Source organism: Lates calcarifer, linkage group LG2 (assembly GCF_001640805.2).
Source record: "Lates calcarifer isolate ASB-BC8 linkage group LG2, TLL_Latcal_v3, whole genome shotgun sequence".
NCBI classification, from domain to species: domain Eukaryota; kingdom Metazoa; phylum Chordata; class Actinopteri; family Centropomidae; genus Lates; species Lates calcarifer.
The window spans coordinates 3,611,431-3,633,676 of NC_066834.1; the positions used below are offsets into that span (position 1 = coordinate 3,611,431).

General features: G+C 37.8%; 3 protein-coding genes across 3 annotated transcripts in view; 2 read left to right on the forward strand and 1 right to left on the reverse strand.

Moving 5' to 3' along the window:
• Nucleotides 1-14,482, forward strand: part of dhodh (dihydroorotate dehydrogenase) — a 54,474-nt gene extending 39,992 nt beyond the window's left edge. Inside the window, exons 10-13 of the mRNA XM_051073997.1 lie at nucleotides 10,349-10,393; nucleotides 12,026-12,160; nucleotides 12,344-12,392; nucleotides 12,831-14,482. Coding sequence (XP_050929954.1) covers nucleotides 10,349-10,369 — 21 coding nt within the window. The 3' untranslated portion in view covers nucleotides 10,370-10,393; nucleotides 12,026-12,160; nucleotides 12,344-12,392; nucleotides 12,831-14,482. The remainder of the gene's footprint in view (nucleotides 1-10,348; nucleotides 10,394-12,025; nucleotides 12,161-12,343; nucleotides 12,393-12,830) is intronic.
• On the reverse strand, nucleotides 9,496-12,836 carry sult5a1 (sulfotransferase family 5A, member 1). Its single transcript, XM_018686317.2, has 6 exons — nucleotides 12,012-12,836; nucleotides 11,617-11,828; nucleotides 11,179-11,305; nucleotides 10,962-11,059; nucleotides 10,563-10,743; nucleotides 9,496-9,843 (listed from the first exon to the last, which is right to left on the reverse strand). The coding sequence occupies exons 1-6, from the start codon at nucleotides 12,148-12,150 to the stop codon at nucleotides 9,692-9,694; spliced, it is 909 nt and encodes a 302-aa protein (XP_018541833.2). The 5' UTR covers nucleotides 12,151-12,836; the 3' UTR covers nucleotides 9,496-9,691.
• Nucleotides 14,483-14,560: 78 nt separating the features above from the next.
• dpep1 (dipeptidase 1) lies at nucleotides 14,561-21,020 on the forward strand. The gene is made up of 10 exons (XM_018686312.2): nucleotides 14,561-14,707; nucleotides 14,955-15,081; nucleotides 15,823-15,955; nucleotides 16,075-16,225; nucleotides 17,056-17,125; nucleotides 17,425-17,601; nucleotides 18,682-18,766; nucleotides 18,881-18,956; nucleotides 19,310-19,445; nucleotides 20,780-21,020. The coding sequence occupies exons 1-10, from the start codon at nucleotides 14,580-14,582 to the stop codon at nucleotides 20,948-20,950; spliced, it is 1,254 nt and encodes a 417-aa protein (XP_018541828.1). The 5' UTR covers nucleotides 14,561-14,579; the 3' UTR covers nucleotides 20,951-21,020.
• Nucleotides 21,021-22,246: the final 1,226 nt, after the last annotated feature.

The window sequence follows — 22,246 nt, forward strand, 5'->3', positions numbered from 1 at the left end:
AGTAATTAAACTTTGCTATAGTCTCAGCTCCCTTTTCCATTCATTACACAACTATTTCTGGCTCTTTTCATGCGTACAACTGAGTGCGAGACGATGAGTGTCTTCCAGGAGAGACTGAAAGTATCCTCACATTTACACAATTACTGTGTCTAACCTCTCTCTGATGCCCACTATGTGGCTGTTTGGAACAGCTGTAAACTCAAAACAGTTCCTTTTGAGTATACAACAACATTTAGTTCACAGAAGTGAAAGGCTGAGGTGGTTGGTTGAATGTGTCGACAAAATGTTGTGGCCGTGGCGTGGACACAAGAGACTGCAGTTTGCTTCTCATTATCTACAGACAGTCAGTGTTGTTTTCTCTTAACCATAACTGTTATTTTTCCCAAAGATCCCTAATTGTTTGTGCCTGAACCCAAACAATTCCTAACCATGGTGTTCTCAGATTAGAAAATATTCTTGCAGCAGTTTTGAAGGACACTAACAAGAGATGTTGTCCTACCGACAGAAGGATCAGATAAGAAAATGGGGACAAAAAGAGACGTTGTGGTTTAAGTTGGAGGACTTCTTGATAAGTAAAAATGAAATGCTGTGACCCCATGTGATGTTTCATCGTTACTCGCTTAACTTTGAAAAGAGAACAAGAGAGCTTTAAAAGTTGAGACTACATTTCGTCATGTGCAGTCATCAGCATGAGAGCAAAGGTTGACGATGGAATAAACATGAACAAGAAGTCAGAATTTATGGTTTTCAAGTGTTGCCTGCAGATTTATTTTTTTTGCCTTTCACCACCAGCAGCAAGACTTCAAAGATGTTTTTGCTCTGACAGGTGTGTCCGCTCTGCCACAAATCTTGAACTGTCTTAACAACAAGTGCCTTTCTCTGTGCCAGAAAAGTGGGATGATGACAGCTGCCTGTCTGGCTGATAATACATAAGAGGGAAGGGAAAAATCAAAATGCGAGACTGGTTTCATTCCTCTGGGCTGTTTCAGTGTAATGTGAGGACATAAAAGCTTAGGTTGAGGAGATCTAAATGAGAAGGCTGATGTAGTTCATTACTGTCATCTCAAATTTGTAAGTGAGTTATTTAATCTATTCATCATTGCTATGAAAACTCAGTACAAAGAAATCCACCGCTGACTTAAACCAATAAACCTACTGCAAGTTGGTGCAATTCAAAGTTTTGAAGTGTCTTGTTATCAGCTGTCAGTCCAACCTGACTTGTGGACTTGGCTCTCTCAGACAGACTTTCAACAGAGGCTGGCAAGCCCTATAATATGCCCCAAAGCTGTTTATAAATGCATTTGATTGGAAGAGTTTTTGTTGAGATTGTTTAAATCTTTACTTGAGGTGCCAAGTGGGAGGCTCAGATTTAGTACAAAACACACAAACCTGCCTTTTGTCCAAGACAAGCCCCCCGTACACATTATCAGTCCACCACGGTCCACTGCGTGCATGAGCCTGACTTGGTTCACTGTCAGTGATTTGATATTGGCAGCAGGGAGACATTTTGAGACAAGCTATCTCTTTAGCTGCCTAGTGGAGTGTATCTAGAATCATTTAATGTTTAGGCCTTTTTAGGTAAAATAAAAATGGAGCTGTTGTCGGGAGTACGAAGCACTTTTTAGCAGGTCTGCTGCAGGGAGCAGGGGGGTTCTCCTCTATGGCTTCTAAAATATTAATATCCCTGTCAAGGGCCATTACTCTCCACCAGTCTCAGAGTGTGTTCTCTCTGGCTCCATCACTCCTGCAGAGCACTGACTGAGGTCACACACTAACAGTCTCTTACTGCAGTTTGAACCAGAATTAGCATGGATGATGAAGATGGTGTTAGCATGTTGTATATGAAATCAGGTAGATCTAAGGCTATATGTGCTTGTGCTAAAACCTAATCTCAGACAGCTTTTCTTATTTATTCAGTGAGAGACAAGAGAAAATATAATTAATTTCCCTCTTAGGTTAATTAGCATTAAATCTTAAGTTGCATGTCATATGATGAATGTACATCACCAACTGTAAGTACGTGGCATCCTCTCTACCATCTTTGTTAAATGTTTGTATTGGATTCAGTGATCAGAATGCAGCTGGTACATCATTCACTGCTGTTAAAATATGCAGTGTAACAAGCATCAGAGAACATGTTTTTTTCTTCAGTCGTACTGCATCTACAAACAAGGTTGTCCATGTTTCCTATGGAAACACTGTATCTCTTAGCAACCTGTCAATATGGCAGTTTATCAGATATTCATTATCCAAAATTATGTAGTTAAAAAAAAAGTTGCTGCATATTTTAGATTTGGTTTTTCTACATCACATCTGTCTTGTTGTGCATGAGTTTGTGTGTGTGTCCAAATGGAAAGCTACAGTGCTGGTGAATTTCGGACCTGTCTGAGCAGTAACAGGTGGTGGCACAGGTGGCATGAGGAATGATTATTACCCCCATAAATACTCCTACTATTTAAAATGTGTGTGTTATAATTTACAAACACAGTACTTTTGTAAAATGCTATATAATCAGTTCATGATCAGTATTAGTATGTATCACTGTATCCATTATTAGCAAAAGACAACATGGAGCAAGGCTACTCTGTTAAGATCCATTTAATGTGATGCTTTCTGTTCATTCATCCCAGCACGTACAGTTATTATTGATTGTGCCTCACATTAAACAGATGCTCAGTGTCAAAGTAAATGTACTGCTGATACTGGCTGTATGTCTGTAAATTCAATCATCAAACACAAGAATGGGTCTTTGAGGTAGGAATGATACAAATCAATGGTAATTTCAAAGCCAGTCTTGTGCTGGAGGCATGCTGTGTACTCAGCTGCCGGGTTATATACTCTGTCCTCATGTGTAACTGGGAGACTGAAGCTTTCTGAGCTTCATCACCCACCTTCATATTTACTGTACTTACCCAACACACACACCAAGCTTTTCTCAACGAAATAATACAACAGATGTAGGAAACTGTATCAGCTGATAAATCATTTTCCACTGCTTACCAAAACAGGATTTACTTTGTCTTTCATTAGTCATGGATAGGCTATGTTCATAATAGATATGCTTGCTTGGTCATGAATGATACTTCCGTTCAAATATTTAACAGATATCATCACAAAATGGAGGAATCACGCGTCAAAACAGTCATAGTCTCAAAATGTTAGGACAATCTGTTTGTGCTGATCTCTGTCTCCTCCTTTTGTTTCCTCACAATCCTCCATCTTTTTTTATCAAGGACACTGAAGAGATACAGATCATATTTGTTTTTATACGCACATGTTCAGGCTCAGCGCTCTCAGTTTTAGTCTCCATATAAGTCCATACGTCCATATGAAGCTGTTGTATATATGACTTTTGCCAGTGGGAATTTTCTGAGAGCTGACGTTTAATGCTAGAATGGTAAAGCCTATGAAGGTTTGTTTGAACAAATGGTAAATATACAAACAAGAAAACAAACAAACATGACATTTTGTCATGGTAATTCAGTCTAATCTTTTTTTCTTAGAATTCAAAAGGTGCATTTACTTAAATATTTTTCAAAATTCAAGGTACTTTTTGGTTTTATGCTACCTTATACATCTACGCTCCTCCATCTCAGAGAGAAAATTGAAATTTTCAGTACATTACATTTAACCAACTACAACATAATAATGATGTAGAATAATATAAAATTCTAAAAGGAGCCATTCTGCATAATGAGTATTTACATTGTTGTATACTGTACATTCAAGTTTTAAATACTTCTTCCACCATTAACTTCTTGTTAACTGTTGGGATAGTGCTTGATTTTGCACTAACCTCACAATGACTAAACATATTTAACACCATATTCGTCACCTCTGACGCAGCAGTGGCCCCCGTACACTTAAGGCATAAATGAAGCCAGTATATAGAGAGCAGCAGTCAATGCATTGACTGCACTTTGTTTAGGCAAACACAATTAAAGATTAAAGAAGCGATAATGTGCAATGAAGTGTCATGATATTCTACACTGAGTCTGTGCTGAGGCCACCATAAATGTCATTACATAGACATGCATATAACATGATAAACAAAACAGTGATACCTATAAAGGCCATGACTGGTTGAACTCAAACAGAAAACAGAACAACACTTTGTAACTGTAACACCAAACCTTTTTAGAGAAGTCCAAAGGTTTGCCTGACTTTCCATATCAAAAATACAAATTCATATGTTTGAACATTAGAGTTATCCACTTTTTGGATAACTTGCTCTAGTTTCACCATATGAGTGCAGCTCATTCAACAGCTCCAAAATGGATGTACTGTGCTGCTGTGGCAAAATGAAATTTCCTGTGTTTTCACAAAGGTACAGACTGTTACAGCTATAATGGAACAGAGAAATAAAGAACAAGTGATTCAAGGTTATGTGTGTCCCTCAGAAGCAACAACAACAAAAAAAGAAAGTTTTGTCACTCAGATGTCAGTACAGTGTGAACAAAACCAGATCAGGGTGTTCAAACGTTTTCATGCAAACGACTGAATCTCATGATTTTATTTTCTTTCTCACACAGTGTGTGTGTATGTATGTTTGGTTGATGCTGAGATGAACCACTCTATTTTGCGGCCTCTGCAAGCTGTTAGGTGCCTTCTCAGTTTCTGACACAAAGGAGAAAGATGATAGTGCCGATAGACATTAAATGCCATGCAAATGCCAAGACTGTCACACCTTCTCAGGTCACAACCACCACAACTCCCTTCAGATATCCTGGTCTCATTGCCAGTCTCTTATCAGGGAGGAACAACAGTTACTAATCTTTGTCAAAGTTAATACGACTCAGATGTAAATCAGATATCAACTTTTAAGAAGTGTTGCTATTTCAATAAAAAATTAGAAGAATAAAATCACAGAAAAAAAAAGTAAAGAAAATGTCAAGGTATTATTTCACTAAAATTAATTACATGCAAACTGTTTCAGTACTAAAGTGGTAGTTTAATTAAGTGCCATCATCTTTTTCAATCATAAATAAGAGATGAATATATCAAAAATAAAATTAAACATTTAAAAAGCCTCTGTAATTTCTAAGAAGCTACAAGGGAAGCATGTTCAGCTGCTGTATAAATATGGGGATGGGTGCAGCTCCTTAGTTGAGAGGTTCTGAGATTTATTTCTTGAGGGAAACCTTTGAAGAGAACCTTTGCAGGATGAGAGCAGTCAGAGTATAATTTCCATGCTGTCATGGCCGTTCGGGTGTCATGAATGGATATAATGATGAGATGTTTACAGTGTTTGCAACCTTGTCCAACAGTATTTTCTCATAGGTTGTAATGTAACCATACTACAGCAAGGTAGAAAAGGTCAGAATGCTTTCAGCAGCAGCTCTGTAGAAATGTACCCTTCCTCCTCCAACTACAACAACAACAACTAAAGGAGTGATTCAGCTTTACAGAGCTGGTGCCTTTTCTCACATTAAACCAGTTATCAGTTTCAGATAGATGGATGGAGGTGGTCTGTTGTGGAGGAGCTTCACTCTGAATTTGTAAGATTATTTAAATATAAATATACAGTGTACGTCAAGTTATGTCCTAAATGAAAAAGTTCATCAAAATCTAGGCTCAGAGGTGACTTTTACATTGTAGTCCCAACACCTACAAACAATTTATATCTCTCTATATATCTCTAATAGGTCGTTCTGTTTGAGAAACATTTTGAAATTGTTTTAAAGGGGTATTCCAGCAATTAGTTATTGCACTTCCATGAAGCTAGTTGAGCTGTGAGACATTGATCTGAAAGGTTATAATGGTCTAAATCGGTGCAGCAGAAGCTCAGATACACTGGTTTTGATTTTGATTTTGAGTTAAATTTTTGTAGTTTCCATCCAAGCCCTCAGAATCCATAACTCACTGACTTTTTTGAAATGCCTTCAACCTGCCAGACTGGTGTGTCCTGGTTAAACAAGGCCACCCAGTGGCTGGAAGAGACACATCATGTCACTGCTCCTGGTACTTTCTCATTGGTGTAGTTAATAATCAGCAACTCTGTGAGATACTGCAGCTTAACAGAAAAATACAAACAGTGAATATGACAGGAACAGATGCTGCAGAGCAGAGGTGGAATAATGGATTATAGCTGACTTATAAGTTCCTAACATTGTCTTTTGAAAGATTTAAATGATCTCAGTGAGCAAGTTGTGAAGACTGGTTGCTGGGCATTTTCTCCTTTTTCTTCTTGTGAGGTCTCTCTCTGAGTGAGGTCTCTTTCACCTTAATGATAGTTTAATATTGTTAACAAAACCCACTATATGTGGGCTCAATAACAGCTTTTGACAGCTGAAATTTTTTTCCCTATTTAAAACACCCTAGCAACACTAAGAATAATGATTGTTAAAAAAAAAAAAAAAAATCCAAATTTGTACAGAGTCTTTGGTTTTGTTTGATCTGAGGCAATTAACACTAACACCAGCTTTACCCTTCAACCTCCTTCCCCTCAGCAGAGTCTGAAGCCTGATATATGGAGAGGTGTGAAGTGGCTTCTCACATGGCCGAACTGTGTGATTGTGAGCGTACAACAAAGAGCTTGGATGCTATGGTCACGTGTGTGTGTGACCATGCATGGCCTTTATTAGCATCTGATACAACGGCACATCAGAGCCTTTGTCAACTTGATTTGTCGGTACACGTTTAACAGAAATCAAACAGATCAGTGACAGAAGGTGAAAGAGGAGAAAAAGACAAACCACTTTTGTAAATGATGATTCTTTCATGAAACAGGCTTTCATGCTGGGTTTTGAAAAGACAAGAGGCAATAATCTCCAAGGTTGCATTTGCATGAGTTTGAGTGTCTTTGCTTTCAAATATAGGCTGAATGACATCACTATTGAAATGTACACACACTCACACACACACACAAGCTTTCACACAGATCCTTACACACCAACATGAAATACACAAAGACACACAACTGTAAAATCCTAACTAAGTTCAGTGGCTGTTCATGTCAGGCGCCCTGGGTATCAGCAGCACACTTTTGTTACACTGGAAGCAAACAAATGATAAATTTTCAAATGATCTGCACACAACTGAATCATCCCTGTGTGAGGAGACTGTAAAAAGTTTTTACAGTTAGGCACTTGCACTTGTATCTATAAATAGTTTACCGCTTATTAGATAGATCATATTGCTCATCTAAGCTATAGTTGTTTTTAGTTGTTGCTAAAGTTAAATCTATCTTTCAGTGTTAACAAACAAACAGTCAACACAGCTGCAAAGTTCAAATTTTATTGTGGTATTTATATGAAAGGTTTTGGTTAAGCAGTTTCTTCTTTTGTTTGGTTTAATATGGCTCAGTTAAGACAAGAAATAAAAAAATTGTGAACAAGCCTGAATATAATGTTTCCACAATAAAAAAGGTTGTTGTTCTTCTGCCCTTTTGGTTACAGTCCCAACCCTTGTCTCGCTTGAAAAGTAACTCCTTAAATTTTACAACCAATAACAAAGGGAATATGAGGTCTGACTCACTTTGGATTCATAGCTACAAGTCTAAACCTTTTCTATGTCAACAGTTGTAGAATGATTTCATTGTACTGTAGTGGCCTCCCCAGTCACCAGATCTGAATCCATCAGAACACCTTAGGGACGTTAAAAAAACAGGAAATTGGAACCAGAATCTCAAAGGAATGTTTCCAATCCATCATACAAAGATTTTGGACGATGCCCAGTATTAGTATGGTGTCCTCAGTGACCGCATTTATTTACATTTATAGGAAGTTTAACTGAGATGTCACAACTTAACATCTTACAGCACTGTATTTGTGCAGCAGGATAAAGTATGATTTATCAGACCACACTGCAGGGTTAAAAAGCTCTTGTGGTGTGCTCTCTCTATGATCTGGTGTCATGTTGCTAAACAGAAAGTCACTGGCCCGAATCTCTACTGTAATAATGTCTTTTTCATGCAGTGTGCCACTCTATGAAAGGTGGACATTTCTTAAAAAAAAAAAAAAAATGAAATCATAACTTCTACATACCTTGGAGAATATATCTCTTTTGTTTACATGACTGTAACTCACAATGATCATATTTGATGCCCGCACAAGACTTGAGACTAAAAGTCATTGTTTGGTCCAAAATTTGTCATCTCTCCAGACATATGGGAATATAGTACTTTGCAAAGATAGATTAGGAGACATAGAGCTTTCACAGTGTTTGCTTTGTCACAGTTGAATGAAGCTTGAGTCTGTCACAGACCAAAACACATCTTAAGTGGTACTACCAGGACCAACATTTCCCACGGGTAGGATGATGTTAATTTGAAGTAAAAGGTCAACTAAAATACATTCCCTTTGTCACGAATGACATCCAGAGCATTTCCTCTATTTAATCTCCTCTTTTACTTGATGTTGTTAAATATAACTGAAACAGAGACAATGATTCACTTTCTTTATCCATCACACAGGGAAATGTGTGAAAACTGTATCAATTTTAAGTCAGTAGAAATTCCTAAACAGCTGTTTGATCTGAGGATATATCGTACACTTGCTGAGCACTTTATTAGGAATCCAGTTCACTTGCGTATTCATGCAATTATCCAGTCAGCCAATCAAGTGGCAGCAGTACAATGCATTAAATTACAAAGATTCAGGTCAGGAGGTTCAGTTAATGTTCACATATTTATTCAGTGGCTGTTTCAGCTCCTGTGATGTCTGGGCCCCTAATCTTTTTGTCGTTAGGTCCTGTTTCTTAGTTTGTTTGTTTTTTTCTAGTTTGGTTATGGTGTATTTGCAGATTTTTTATTTTATTTTTTACTTCTACTTAAAGCTTTTGAAAACACTAGTTAGCTTCAGTCCTCCTGTGTTAAAACAGCAATGCAAAAAGAACCTGTGGTCCTGACAGCTTCAGCAACAATTACCAGATAAGATTTTAAAATATATATCAGAATGACAGTCATGGAGTACTGAATTAATATTTCTCCCCCTGCTAGACCTACATACACATTTAGATTTTAGTTGGTGGGGAGATTCAACTGTTTTTGACTTCTGAGCAGCAGAAACATTTCCAACAATGTGGGACATTGTAATTCTACAAACCATCTTTGTGCTGCTGTAAGTTACATCATATGACACTGAATCAATCAATCAGATGTCAACTGTGCCTTTCCACCAGTTAACAGACTTCATGCTTCCAATCATAGAGTGCAGTGTGTTCTGTACACTCTGTACCATGTGTTTGGTCTTATAGACACACACACACACACACACACACACACATACTGGATATGATTAGATCGAAGCAGTCCATTGCATGGAAACTGGAGGGGGAACAACACCTTTCTTTGGGTGTGTGAAGTGACAGGACGCACAAGGACGGCTCAGCCCTTTGGATGATGAGCTTCATATTAAAACCTTTGACCTGTCCTTCCTCCTCCTGTGCTGCTTACATAACTGTTAATTTGCACATTAGCATACTTAGTGCCACTTGTTCTGCACCAAGGAAACAAATGATTTTAAATATTCATGCTCAACCATAAGAGGATTCAGTTGATCTGAGATTTATTCTTAAATGTAAAACATTAAATACATCATCACAAATATCAGGTAATGCACAGACATATTAATGACAGCAAAACAGCAAAAAACAGAAGCAGCGTAGAAGGTACTGAATGTTGCACATGTCAAAGTGTCCCCTTTGACATCGTGTCTAATTCAGGACTCAGTTTACTGAATATTGGTAGAATTTACACAGCTTTCTCTTTAGCGTGCGTCTCCTCTTCATCCTGCACCTCCCACACAAACTCCAAAGTGCAGTCCTGCATCTTGGACTTGAAGGTGCTTTCGAAATATTGATTCTGCTCCTCTGTGAACATGTTTTTCCAGTCACCAGTTTTACCTGAATTTTAGGAAAGGAACAGGGAGTTAAGCAAAAAGGATATTTGATCAAAAGGTTAATAAATGATTTAAAATCTATAACTGAAATGAATACTTGCTCATGATTTTTAAATATGTATCCAGCACTACAAATATCAGCACACCTCTTAAAGGAAAAGTGTTTCGATTCAGGGAGATATGCGTATTCACTTCTCTGCAGAGGGTTAGATGAAAAGATTGATGCTGCTGTCATGTCTGTAGAGTAAATATGAATCTACAGCCAGCAGACAGTTAGCTTAGCTTAGCATAAAGACTGTAAACAGAGGGAAACAGCTAGCACAGCTCTCTTAAGGTAACAAAACCGGTCTACAAGTACCTGTGGACGTCAACTGTGAGTCAACCAAAGCGATGTTCCCTTCTCTGACTGTTTAACTTCAATGAGTTTTCAGAGGAGAGACAAATATATCCAGTTTTATAGTAATTATAGCCAAATAATTTTTCTTTTTTTGTCTTTTTTATCTCCTCAGATCCATTCTGGTTCCCCTTAGGAGATCTTGATCCTGACGCTGATGGTAATTTTTTGGATGAAATAGCAGGTTCCAATAATGGCAGCCGCTATTTTTTTATTTTTATTAATTGACTCATTTATTTATTTTACATTTGAGTCAAATATTGTGAGACATAAAACACTAATGAGTAATCATGTTTGATTTACCTTCATATAATAGAGCAGAGCCTCACCTTTTCTCATAAAGGAGCCCTTGCTATGGTCCATTATATCATCAGGGACCATGGTGTAGTTGACCATCTTGTTGTTTTTCATGGTGCTGAAGCTGCAGTGTTGCACACAGTTGTTGACCTCTTCATCCACTAGGGGACACTGTAGGAAAGAGCTGACCCTCTTTATGGCACCATGTAGGTCCTGACAAGAGGAAGAGGATAGTAATAATGGTAGCATTTCTTCAAAACAGGAGTTAACCAACACTTCAGTGACTGTTACGTGTAAGTAAAGCTTAGTTTGAAGACGTGACTGTAGAGTAAATAACATTTTAATGAACTTCCACTTTGTCTTAAAACCCCTGTGATTGAGGAACAAGATAAGTATCATTTACAAGAAAATATGGTGTTGAAAAAGTTTACCAACAACATCTCTTCATAAGTAATGTGAAGCAGGTTGTTCACAGTTGCTGTCTGACTGGTCCAGCCTTTAATATGGTCAAACCAGGAGCCAAAGCACACTGGAACAAATATGTGTGGAAAAAAACAGTGCATTTGATTAATTGAAAAAAGAAGAAAACTTTTGGCTACAAATGATAAGCAATAAGAAATAAATTATTTTGTCCTCATGTGAACTCACATGTGCCTTCCAAGAATCGATTTAAAAACTCTGTAAATGTTCCTGCATCAGGGAGAAAGTTGGCCATTTTGTGAAAATGGTAAAAAGACACCACCACGTCTTTAGGGTTTCTGCTCACGTAGATGACCTGTGAGATGACACAGAGCAATGCTGTCAGATTATTTGAACTAAGCTCAGTATAACCTGAATGTGATTGTAAGTGCCATAAGTGCGCAGCCACAGTACGGATACTGTGTTTTGGTTTTTAGGTCTGTTATGTACCACTGTTACTGCAAATTTAAAAAGCTGTTTTTTGAGGGGATTTCACATTTCTGTGGCAAAAACAGATGTCATAAAGTCAGGTACAGATTATAACTCAGTATGTTGTATTATAGGCAAATGTTTATGTCTTTATGACGACTCTGTGGTTCAAACATCACATTCAAATGTATATCTGACCTTGGCTCTGGAACCCTGGAGGGCAGGGCCCAGGAGGTGATGAGGCAGGTGTGTGGTGATGACTCGAGGTACGGTGGATGAGGTCTCCAGTACTGCAGCACAATAGTATTGCTCCAGCCAAGGAGCCCTGGCCCAGTTTGGGACGGTCTGGATCAAGTGTGGGTCCCCTCTGCTGGAAATGAGACTCACCATTTCCTGCATCCATGTGGTGCCTGATAAGAGAAAAGAGGAGCAAAGGCAATGAGTCATTATGTAAATGTTAGTGAGGATGTTATCGTGCGCACTTAGATGGAATTGAACAGTTAGTCACATAGCATGTTCATGTGGTTCTTTGCATTACACTTGAAAACACCACAGGTGCCACGCAGCCTGATAAGTTTGTCGTCTCTTCTTACCTGACTTTGGATAGGAGACGATGAGGATATCTGTGTCCAGAAACGGAAACTTGAGAGCAAGTTCCAGGGATTCTTGGGTGTGCAGATGTCCAGGAAACGAAATACCGTTAAACATCTCTGTGACATCCAATCTGGCCATAGTAGTAGCAGTGAGTATTTGCTCCTTTCTGCACAAAAAAAAAAAAAGTGTTCGATTAGCAAGATAGAAATATGTTAGTATTAAGTGATGCTATTGATGCAGTTTATGTCATTCCAATGAGAATGAGGTTCTTCAAAACGATGACTCTGATATGATGAGCCGTCTCCAGCGCTTACGGAAATATGTCCTGTAGGCGGGATCGGGCGTTAATGGTGACCCTGTACTTTCCCCTCATCTTCAGGGTAAGTAGTTACTGTACATCTGTAGTTATGTCATCTTGATTAAGACAAGCAAACTAAATTAGCTTTTAGAATTTATTGCAGACCATGTACTGACTAAGAAACAGGATAAAACTGGTGTGTAAAATTAGAAAAAAGTATTTTTCCCTGCCACTATAGCATCATATTAGTACCTTTTAGGATCTCAAGTATTTGGCCTTAATTGTTCAGTCAAGGAAATCATATTTTGGCCCTTTTTTGAAATCACAATCAAATCACAGTCTTCTTAATTAGGTGGAATATTGTGTGTTGTGTTTCTGCTCTTGGATCCTCTGCATTACAGTTGAACAACAGTCATATGCTTAGTGAATGTAATTGTAGGTATTGTAATGTTTATTAACAAGATAAATATTACTTCCAGTGAACTGTTTTAAAACATGTTTTCCTTTTTCTTCTTCCCAGAAATACATCACAAACTAAAGCAATGTCTCCATGATCTCAGATTTTTGTGCACCCCCCGCCCACCCTTCCACTACATGGTAAGTTTGTCATTGTTTATCACATGTGCAAATGTGTATTTGCATCATTGAGGTTTAATGATTTAGCTGAAATGCAGTGTTGTATGTTTTTTGTTAAATGTTTTTTTTAATTTATTTATCAAGCTGATACCTTTTATCATTGCCTAATGCCTTTTTTTCTTATCTTCTCATGACTTGTATGTGACGGTGCTGAGATTGGTCATCCACCCTTCAGAACAGTGAGGTTACATGTTGGTGTGCACTCTCAGGTGGCATTGCTAAAAACTGATGCCTGTGTGTCAGTGCCAGTTAAACTGAAGGAATGTTATAGCATGAGATGTTAAAAACATTATTTTGTTAAAGCAAAATATTAAATAAAATGTTTTGGATGCCCTTTTGTTCTGTAGTTTAGAGGGTGTTCACCAAAGATGACATTTGAAATCAGGAGGGAACTGATAATTTAGCAATAAACATGTGCAACAGAGTAAATTACACATCAAAGTCAAACTGTCTGCCCTTAAGTTTTGGCCAGCTTTGTACCGAGTAATTGAACATGACAACAACATGACAGTTTTGTTGTGACTGCTGTGGTTAGGATAGACTTTCTCCTCATAGTATATATCTTTGTTGTTTGTCTTTGTCACCCAAGACTCCCCAGACCAGCTGTTTTTTTTTCAGGGTGGGAGTATGCCTGCTCTTAACCCTGTCTGTAAGCGTGAAATCAACTCATCTGGGACACTCAGCTATGTCCGGCTTTCTGTGTCCCAGGACCCATATGAGTGTGCAAATGTAGAAATAAATAAATAATAATAAATGCAAAACAGACATTTGGTAATGTAAAATTCTATTTCCACATGTTTTTAGTTTTTATTTCTACATGAACCAATCCAACTTTAGACCTCACAGAGCGCACCCACTTAATATGGAAATAAATAAATAAATGTAGAAATCGTATTTTACTTTACCAATTGTCTTTATTTTACATTTATTTATTTAAAGGTAGTATCAGTTAGTCTTGTCTAGTCAGGAGTTTATCTAAAACATATACACTCTAAGTGTACTTTATTGTGCAGGGTCTCTCCACCCTATAATTATTATGAAACTCAGTCATGGTTTAACTGTTTCAGACTGCTGTGCCTGTTTTGCTTTCCAGTTCTGGAAAACATTTACAAATCTACAAAGAGCTTTTCAAGGCCACATGAATGACACACATAAAACTGAGATACTATTGTCGGAAGCATAAATTGTGAACTTTAGAAAAGCAGTCCAAAGGTACATTGTACATTAACTACCGTATATTGGCTATCCACTGTTGAGATGTTGGGAATGTCTAAGCTACTGTGCTGCATTTATGACTGCTCACACTGTAATAAGAAACAGACTCAAGACAGAGGAGGAGCGATGAGTAGAGTTGATATTCAAAGGCATGATTAAACAGAAACAGCCAGAGAGCTAGAGTGAGAATCTGGAAGAATCCAACACAAGCCAAAAAAAACACACAAGAAATTAAAAAAAGACAGGAAATAGGCAAACCAAAGAAAAATCTGTTCCAGCAGCAGTTAGCAGAATCAGGATCGCTCAGAGGTTAAAGAAAAATCAAGCAGTAAATTTGAGATTGGGTAACAGGGAAGAAAGTTTAGGGAACAAAGGAAAAGAAGAGCAGTGCATTCTATAGTGTGTAGAAGTTTAAGAAATGCTGTCCACCGTTATCTCAGCTATGTATTTGGTGCTGTGGGTCAGTTCTTGTGCCTTTACTTCAGCTGCGGACCAGTACATGACCAGAGCTCTGAGGCTGATGTCTGAGACGCCCCTCATCGATGGGTAAGTGGAAACATCTTTTGCATTAGGTAAAATGCAATTTGCATGATGCTTTTAATTATGGTATGCGTTGTGTGAACAGTAAACAGCAGTAAATGTTATTCAGTGGTGAAAACTGACTTCTGGAAGCAATTTCCAGTGCTGTTCGGGTCAAACAAGTAGTTTTCCTCCCTGCTGTCAAATCACTTTAAGATGAAAGTTTTGAGAAAAGGCTCTGTCAGTGTGCAACCTTTACTCTCTGATCTTTCAGTCACAATGACCTGCCGTGGCAGCTTCGAAAGCAATTCAATAATGAGCTCAACAAAGTGGATCTCAACACACTGGAAACAACACACACCAACATCCCCAAGATCAAGATGGGACGGCTGGGAGCGCAGGTACATACAGAACAGAATGTACTGGGAACTGGAAAATTAAAAGAAAGTGTCCTTTCAAGGTCACAGGACCACAAACCATTCTGTCTTCAAAACTGCTTCCCAGATACCATTTCACAAAGTTTAATTTAAAAATGAATGAATGTCATATCATTAAAAGGTGTACAGAATGTCTCTCAAACATCAGAGCTACTGATATTGTAACTACCTCATAGGCTTTTGTGCCTTGCACATAACAGCATCCTCATGTTCTCTCTTAATAAAACATGATAAGATAAAGCTGCCTGAAACTACAACCACAAAGCTGTAGAGTTACACTAAACAGCTCCAAAGTGCCAAAGAAAAGGGTGAAAAAAGTGGTTTTATATTAGCATCTGCCTATTGTGCATGTTAATGAACAAAATTGGAAGAAACATTTAGCAGATGATGGTATGCAGATGATATAGTTATCTATACAGTCACCCACAGGTTAAATGAAGCATTTATTGATCTGCAGCCCTCAAACAGGTAAACCCATGATGTGTTGGAACTAACTACAGTTCTGAGGTATTTGTACTGTGCTGTATTTCCATTTTAGCAATCATGGACTTGTAAGTCTCACACTCTGGGTTATTAAAACATGCATACATAGAATCATTCAATAAAAATGAATGTGGCTCTAATAACAAACATAGTAGCTCCATAAACTTTCCCTTGCTACACAGCAGTACAGATAATTCATGTTATCCTTTGTTCCTCTTTCAGTTCTGGTCAGCCTATGTTCCCTGTGACACTCAGTACAAAGATGCAGTCAGACAAACACTGGAGCAGATAGACGTGGTTCACAGGATCTGCCAGAAATACCCAGAAACCTTCATGTTTGCCACCAGTAGCCAAGGTGAGATTTTAATCTGCGCTAGTGATTTAATTTTCATGCACTTCCACCTCTACTCTGTTTGTTCATGCCTCTGCATTCTGGCTGAATCACCTGTCATCTCTCACACCTGCACTACACAGATATCATGGATGCTTTCCACATGAACAAGACAGCCAGTCTGATTGGGGTGGAGGGGGGTCACTCCATAGACAGCAGTCTGGGCACCCTGCGCACCATGTACCACCTGGGGGTTCGCTACCTCACTCTCACACACTCCTGCAACACACCATGGTAAGAGGCCACAGCACAGCAGATTTAAAAATGGGAAAATACACATGACCTGTGTGTGTGTGTGCGCGCATGGAGCAAAACCTCACTTTCAAGAAGCCGAGCCCTGAAATGTTTGACTTTAAACAATCAGTCATCAAAATAGTTTAAATTTTCTGTTGATCAATTATTTGTTTAATCAATGTCACCATTTCAGTTCTAATTTTAAATCCTGTTGGGTTGTATAATATGTAATTGTGCATCATATTCTAGAAGCTGTTAATATGTTTTGTATGCAAAATCTTAATTTGTAAAGTAACTAGTAACTATTGTAGCCAAATTAACAAAATGGTAAGTAAAGTACATAGTAGCCTGACAATGAAAATACAGTACAGTACAGTTTTCACAGTGTCTTTCAATTGCACCAACTGATGACCTGTTTCAAAGGCAGCTACATTGCACCTCACCTAAACAGGTGCTAGAGACAGAGATTTAGGGAGAATAAAAGCATTGTTGTCTGATGTATTTATTACATGTGCTTTCATTAAGGCTCACTTATTTCTGTGTAGTGTCATTGTCAGTTAATGTTAAGTTGTGGAGAGTATGGGGGATTCCTGCAGGTCCGTTGTGCTCCCCAGGCAGTAGTATCAGATTCTGTAGAGGATCCGCTTTGGTGCTGAGACACACCAAAGTGCATAATGATATCTGTAATAATATTTGCCAAGTAAAGCATGTGGTCTTTCAATCACCAAATTTACCTGGGAACAAAGTCTTAGAGGCTGGAAATGTGATACGTGGTTATTCTTCGGATGTAAACTTGATGGTAACAGACTTTTTTTTCTTCTCCTCATCAGGGCAGATAACTGGCTTGTTGACACTGGATCAGAGCCATCTCAACACAATGGCCTGTCTCACTTTGGCAAGGTCTGCGCACAAGCAGCATTGGGCAAAATACACTTTCAAAGTTAAACGAGTTACAGATTAGTGTCTTAAAATTAGTTTTGTATTTTTACTGTGTTCATCCCCACAGATGGATAAGATAGATTGTGCAATAAAATTGATTCATTTTCATTGTTTTATTGTCTTACAATATTGAGTAAGAGTAGATTAATGTGACTTTTTTATACTGATCAATAGAAAAAAAAACAAAAAACGATTTAATGTCAAAATGAAAAACTGTTTAAATGGATCATGGAAATAATCAGAATGCTCTCCTACAACAGCAACTAATTTTTGAAATGAACCGTCTGGGGATGCTGATCGACCTGGCTCATGTTCCTGTTGCAGTCATGAACCAGGTCCTGGACATGTCCAGAGCCCCTGTCATCTTCAGCCATTCCTCTGCCTACGGCGTCTGTCAACATAAAAGGAACGTCCCAGATGATGTTCTCAAGAGAGTGGTGAGTCTCTGTGAGTGTGTCCATGTGTCTGTGGTTGATTAGGGTTCAAGGGCCAGATCCTTAGTACCAATACGTTCATGTAAAAATATTACAAGTAGATGCATGAAAATGGCCCCATGAGTGGAATATTACTGATGACATTATAAGATTAAAGCCATTTCACTGTTGTAGCTGGTCCAGCTAGAACTATTCTTATATACAGATAGTTGAGTCATAGTTTCCAACTTAGGGGTTGGGCCCCTCTAAAGTTCTGAGGTATTGAGATTATTATGTTCAATTTTTGTACTAGTCTTTTTTGTGAAATACTGCATTATTTTAACCCCTTGGACCTGAAATTTCTATTTAAATTAAACCATCTGAACAGTGTAGAGAGTAAATATCCTTTTGGTGGACTGGGAACCACTAGTTTAATTTATAACAGTACACTGTATTTTATTACATTTTAAAATGTAGCGGCATATACGACAGTATAAAATTTCCCTTTGAAATTTGACATAATAAAGATATGAAGTGGCAAAATAACAAATTATTCTTAATAACAGTAGATGACTGAATATTACTGAGCCACTTTAGACCACTGATACTGTAAGTGATTTGAATATGGAAAAGTAGAATATGTCCAATGACCAGCCTTCTAAGGCGTTCTGCCTTTCCTGCTCACTATGGATGTCTCAGTAAACTGACACATCCATAAATGCTTTTTATGGCACCAAAGGGCTCAAAGCGGCTGTAAATCAGCAACTTCTGTCCACCAGCTGATGCATGGATAAAGGCAGTTTCCCAGTTAAGGGCAATAATATGAAGATTATTGTGCTGCAGTGTAAAATAACAAACAGATAAAAAGCAGCTCATCTCATTCAGGAAGTAGAGGTCAATACCCTCATGTGCTTGGACTTGTGAGTTTGACCATATCTCTTGGCTCAGGTCATGTTCTCTCAGTCACCACAGAGAGTCTGCTGTTTGACAAAACAGAAATTACACAACATCTCAAGCCATCATATAGATCACAGTTTCTAGGTCAGTATTAAGTGTTAATGTAACATGTAATGTTGCTATGTAACATCTTGTGTGTTGCTCCAGAAACAAACTGAAGGAATCGTCATGGTGAACTTCTACAATGACTATGTGACCTGCAGCAAGACCGCTAAGCTCTCAGATGTTGCTGGTAATTTAGTTGTGATCAGGACAACAAATCTGGTTGAATATTAACAGTTATCGTTCTTTCTAAAACCCCACTGTGTCCATGCACTTTATTCTGTGTTTACTGCTTTCACCATAGATCACTTTGACCATATAAAGAAAGTGGCTGGGGCAAGCATCATTGGTTTCGGTGGAGATTATGATGGAGTTACCAGGTTAGTATCAATGACTCCAGCATTAACCTAAAGGCCAAAACACAATTTTCTCTAGGGGGATCTTCCATGAACATGCATTTTTTTGCCAAGTAATAACAGTTCTGGTTATTGAGAGATTTCTGTGTTGGTGTTTTGGTCCTCCCTTTGTTTCTTCTTTGTCACATATTTTCACATTGAACTGAAGTCTGACAACAGTAGTGGGATTGTATTTTGTCAGCACCACATCCCTGTCTTCATGAAGTATATTAGATGACTTTTTGAAGAACAAAAATGAACAAAATGAATACATCTCAAGAGACCTGTTGTGATAGTTGAGGAAGTAAAATCATCCTTCCTGAATGTCCTCCTCTCAGACTACCAGAGGGTTTGGAGGATGTGTCCAAGGTGCCCAACCTGGTGGCTGAACTGCTGAGGAGAGGATGGACTGATGAGGAGGTCAATGCTGCTCTGGGGAACAACCTGCTCCGGGTCTTGAGAAAGGTTGAGGAGGTGAGAAATATGTGCAACTTGAAGCCCTGTGTGTGTCTCTGTTATCAGTTGAAGTTCTGTGCAAATACGCCTGACTCACTCTGCTTTGCTTTGCGTATCTGCGCAGCACCACGCACTTTGTTTCTTGACAAAGGGGAAGTGAACCGAGTCTACACATCCACTTCAGTCTTGTAGTTGCAGGAAGCCTCAGACAGTTGCATAATATTTTCTGATGCTGCGAAGGAGGTTTGTCATCATGGTGACAGTAATCTTGAGCATTATCTTTATTTGGGTTTGGAGATTACACATTTAAAACAGACAGAATTAAAAATTGGGGGTATAAAGTTTAATAGATGTGGGTGTTAACCAGGCAGGGAGAGTCTAATGCCACACTTATGTCATATGGACTGGAATGCAGAAATAAAAATCCCTTTTGTTTAATCCACACAAAAACTGTTGTATTAAAAAAGTTGAGTTGTGGAAATAGTTACATTTGGTTAGTGACTATTATTCGACCACTTTTTAATGCTCCTCTTTGAGCAGATCAAACAAATTAGATGTAAACATGTTATTACTTAGGTGTAGATGTGATGTTAGGCAGTTACCTTGGAACAAAGCCAGACTGGCTGTTTCCCCCTGTTTCCAGGCTACATAATAGGCTAAGTGTTTCCTGGCTGCAGCTTAATTTTCTCAACTAACTCCCAAGAGAATATGCATATTTCACCCACACACTGAATGACTGGATACATCAGAGATTTAACAAAAATCCAAGGTGTATGACGTACATGTTGAAGCGAGTTCTATTTCAAAGCAGGTGTCAATCATTGTGCATGTACTATAAACAGAGACCTGGAGTAATGCAGTATGTTGCTTAGTAATCTTGTTGCTTAAATGTTTTTCTACAGTATAAAAAGTAATCTAGTGATGTTCTGTGCATCTGTGGTTACATGGCAAATGGGATCTAACGCAGAGTACCAACATGGTTCTTATAGCTTTAACACCCTGGATTTCTCCCCTATCAATTAATACATGTACATTTTTTGTTCTCCAGGAAACTGTCACAGCGCATATTTAGGACATTTTTGAGTAGCCTAGCTTATCCTGAAAATAACAATATACGCCATGATGAGCTCACTTTTCAGTAATTAATCATCTTATTTTTTCTTTAAGGTGCATTCAAATACTCAAATGATCTTGATTACTGTTGTGCAGATTGACTATTAATTGGATTTTTTTTTTAAAGTTCAGATTGGATCTATTTATATTTGGGGGTCTTGGTGCTTTGGTAGCGGGTGGACATGGTGAGAGAACACACACCTGTCACAGTATCTTTCTGTCTTATCTTTGTGTGTCAGGTCCGTGACAAGATGAACGGTACAAATCCAGATGATGTTCCTATTCCATACGAGGAGGTGATGAACCCATGCAGGACAAGCCACGGGTATCCCAACGCTGGAGCCGACCATTCACTGAGCGTGCTGCCCTTGCTGCTCACAATGGCTCTCATCACATTAACAGCTATATAAGCTGCTTATCAGTGCAGTTGATTGTATCTAAGTCAAGAGTTTGTCAATAAATAGTACTAAAATCTGAAAATGTCAAGTTTTTTTTTGCATATCCTCTCTGTGCAGACAGAAACGAGTAGCTGCAGTTTAAATTGTTTAACAGCCCTAAGGATAAGGGTTAGAGTTAGTAAAGGGGCTAGGGTTACGGCTAGTAAAAAGTGCAGGGTCAGGGTTGGGGTTAACTCTGATCCTAAGGATTAGTGTTAAGGGTTAGGGTTAGGGTTAGCCACTGTATTTGACACCTTACTATGCTATGGCATTTATAGAAGTTTTTTTGAGACCATACTATACTATGACATTTTTTGACCATTTTTGACACCTTACTATACTATGACATTTTTTGACCATTTTTGATGTCATTACTATACTATGACATTTTTTTTTTTTTTTTTTTTTTTACCATTTTTGATCCCATTCTATACTATGACATTTTTTGACCATTTTTGACGTCATACTATACTATGACATTTTTTTACCATTTTTGACACCTTAGTATACTATGACATTTTTTTTATGTTTTTTGATGCCATACTATGCTATGACATTTTTTGACACCATACTATACTATGACATTTTTTGACCATTTTTGATGTCATACTATACTATGACATTTTTTGACATTTTTTGACACCTTACTATACTATGACATTTTTTGACATTTTTTGACACCTTACTATACTATGACATTTTTTTGTGATTTTTGACACCTTACTATACTATGACATTTCTTGACATTTTTTGACACCTTACTATACTATGACATTTTTCGATAATTTTTGATGTCATACTATACTATGACATTTTTTGACCATTTTTGATACCTTACTATACTATGACATTTTTTGACCATTTTTGATGTCATACTATACTATGACATTTTTTGACACCATACTATACTATGACATTTTTCGATAATTTTTGATGTCATACTATACTATGACATTTTTTGACATTTTTTGACACCTTACTATACTATGACATTTTTTGACATTTTTTGACACCTTACTATACTATGACACTTTTTGACACCTTACTATACTATGACATTTTTTGACATTTTTTGACACCATAATATACTATGATATTTTTTGACATTTTTTGACACCATAATATACTATGATATTTTTTGGTGATTTTTGACCCCTTATTATACTATGACATTTTTTGACCATTTTTGACGCCATACTATACTATGACATTTTTTGACATTTTTTGACACCTTACTATATTATGACATTTTTTGACATTTTTTGACAC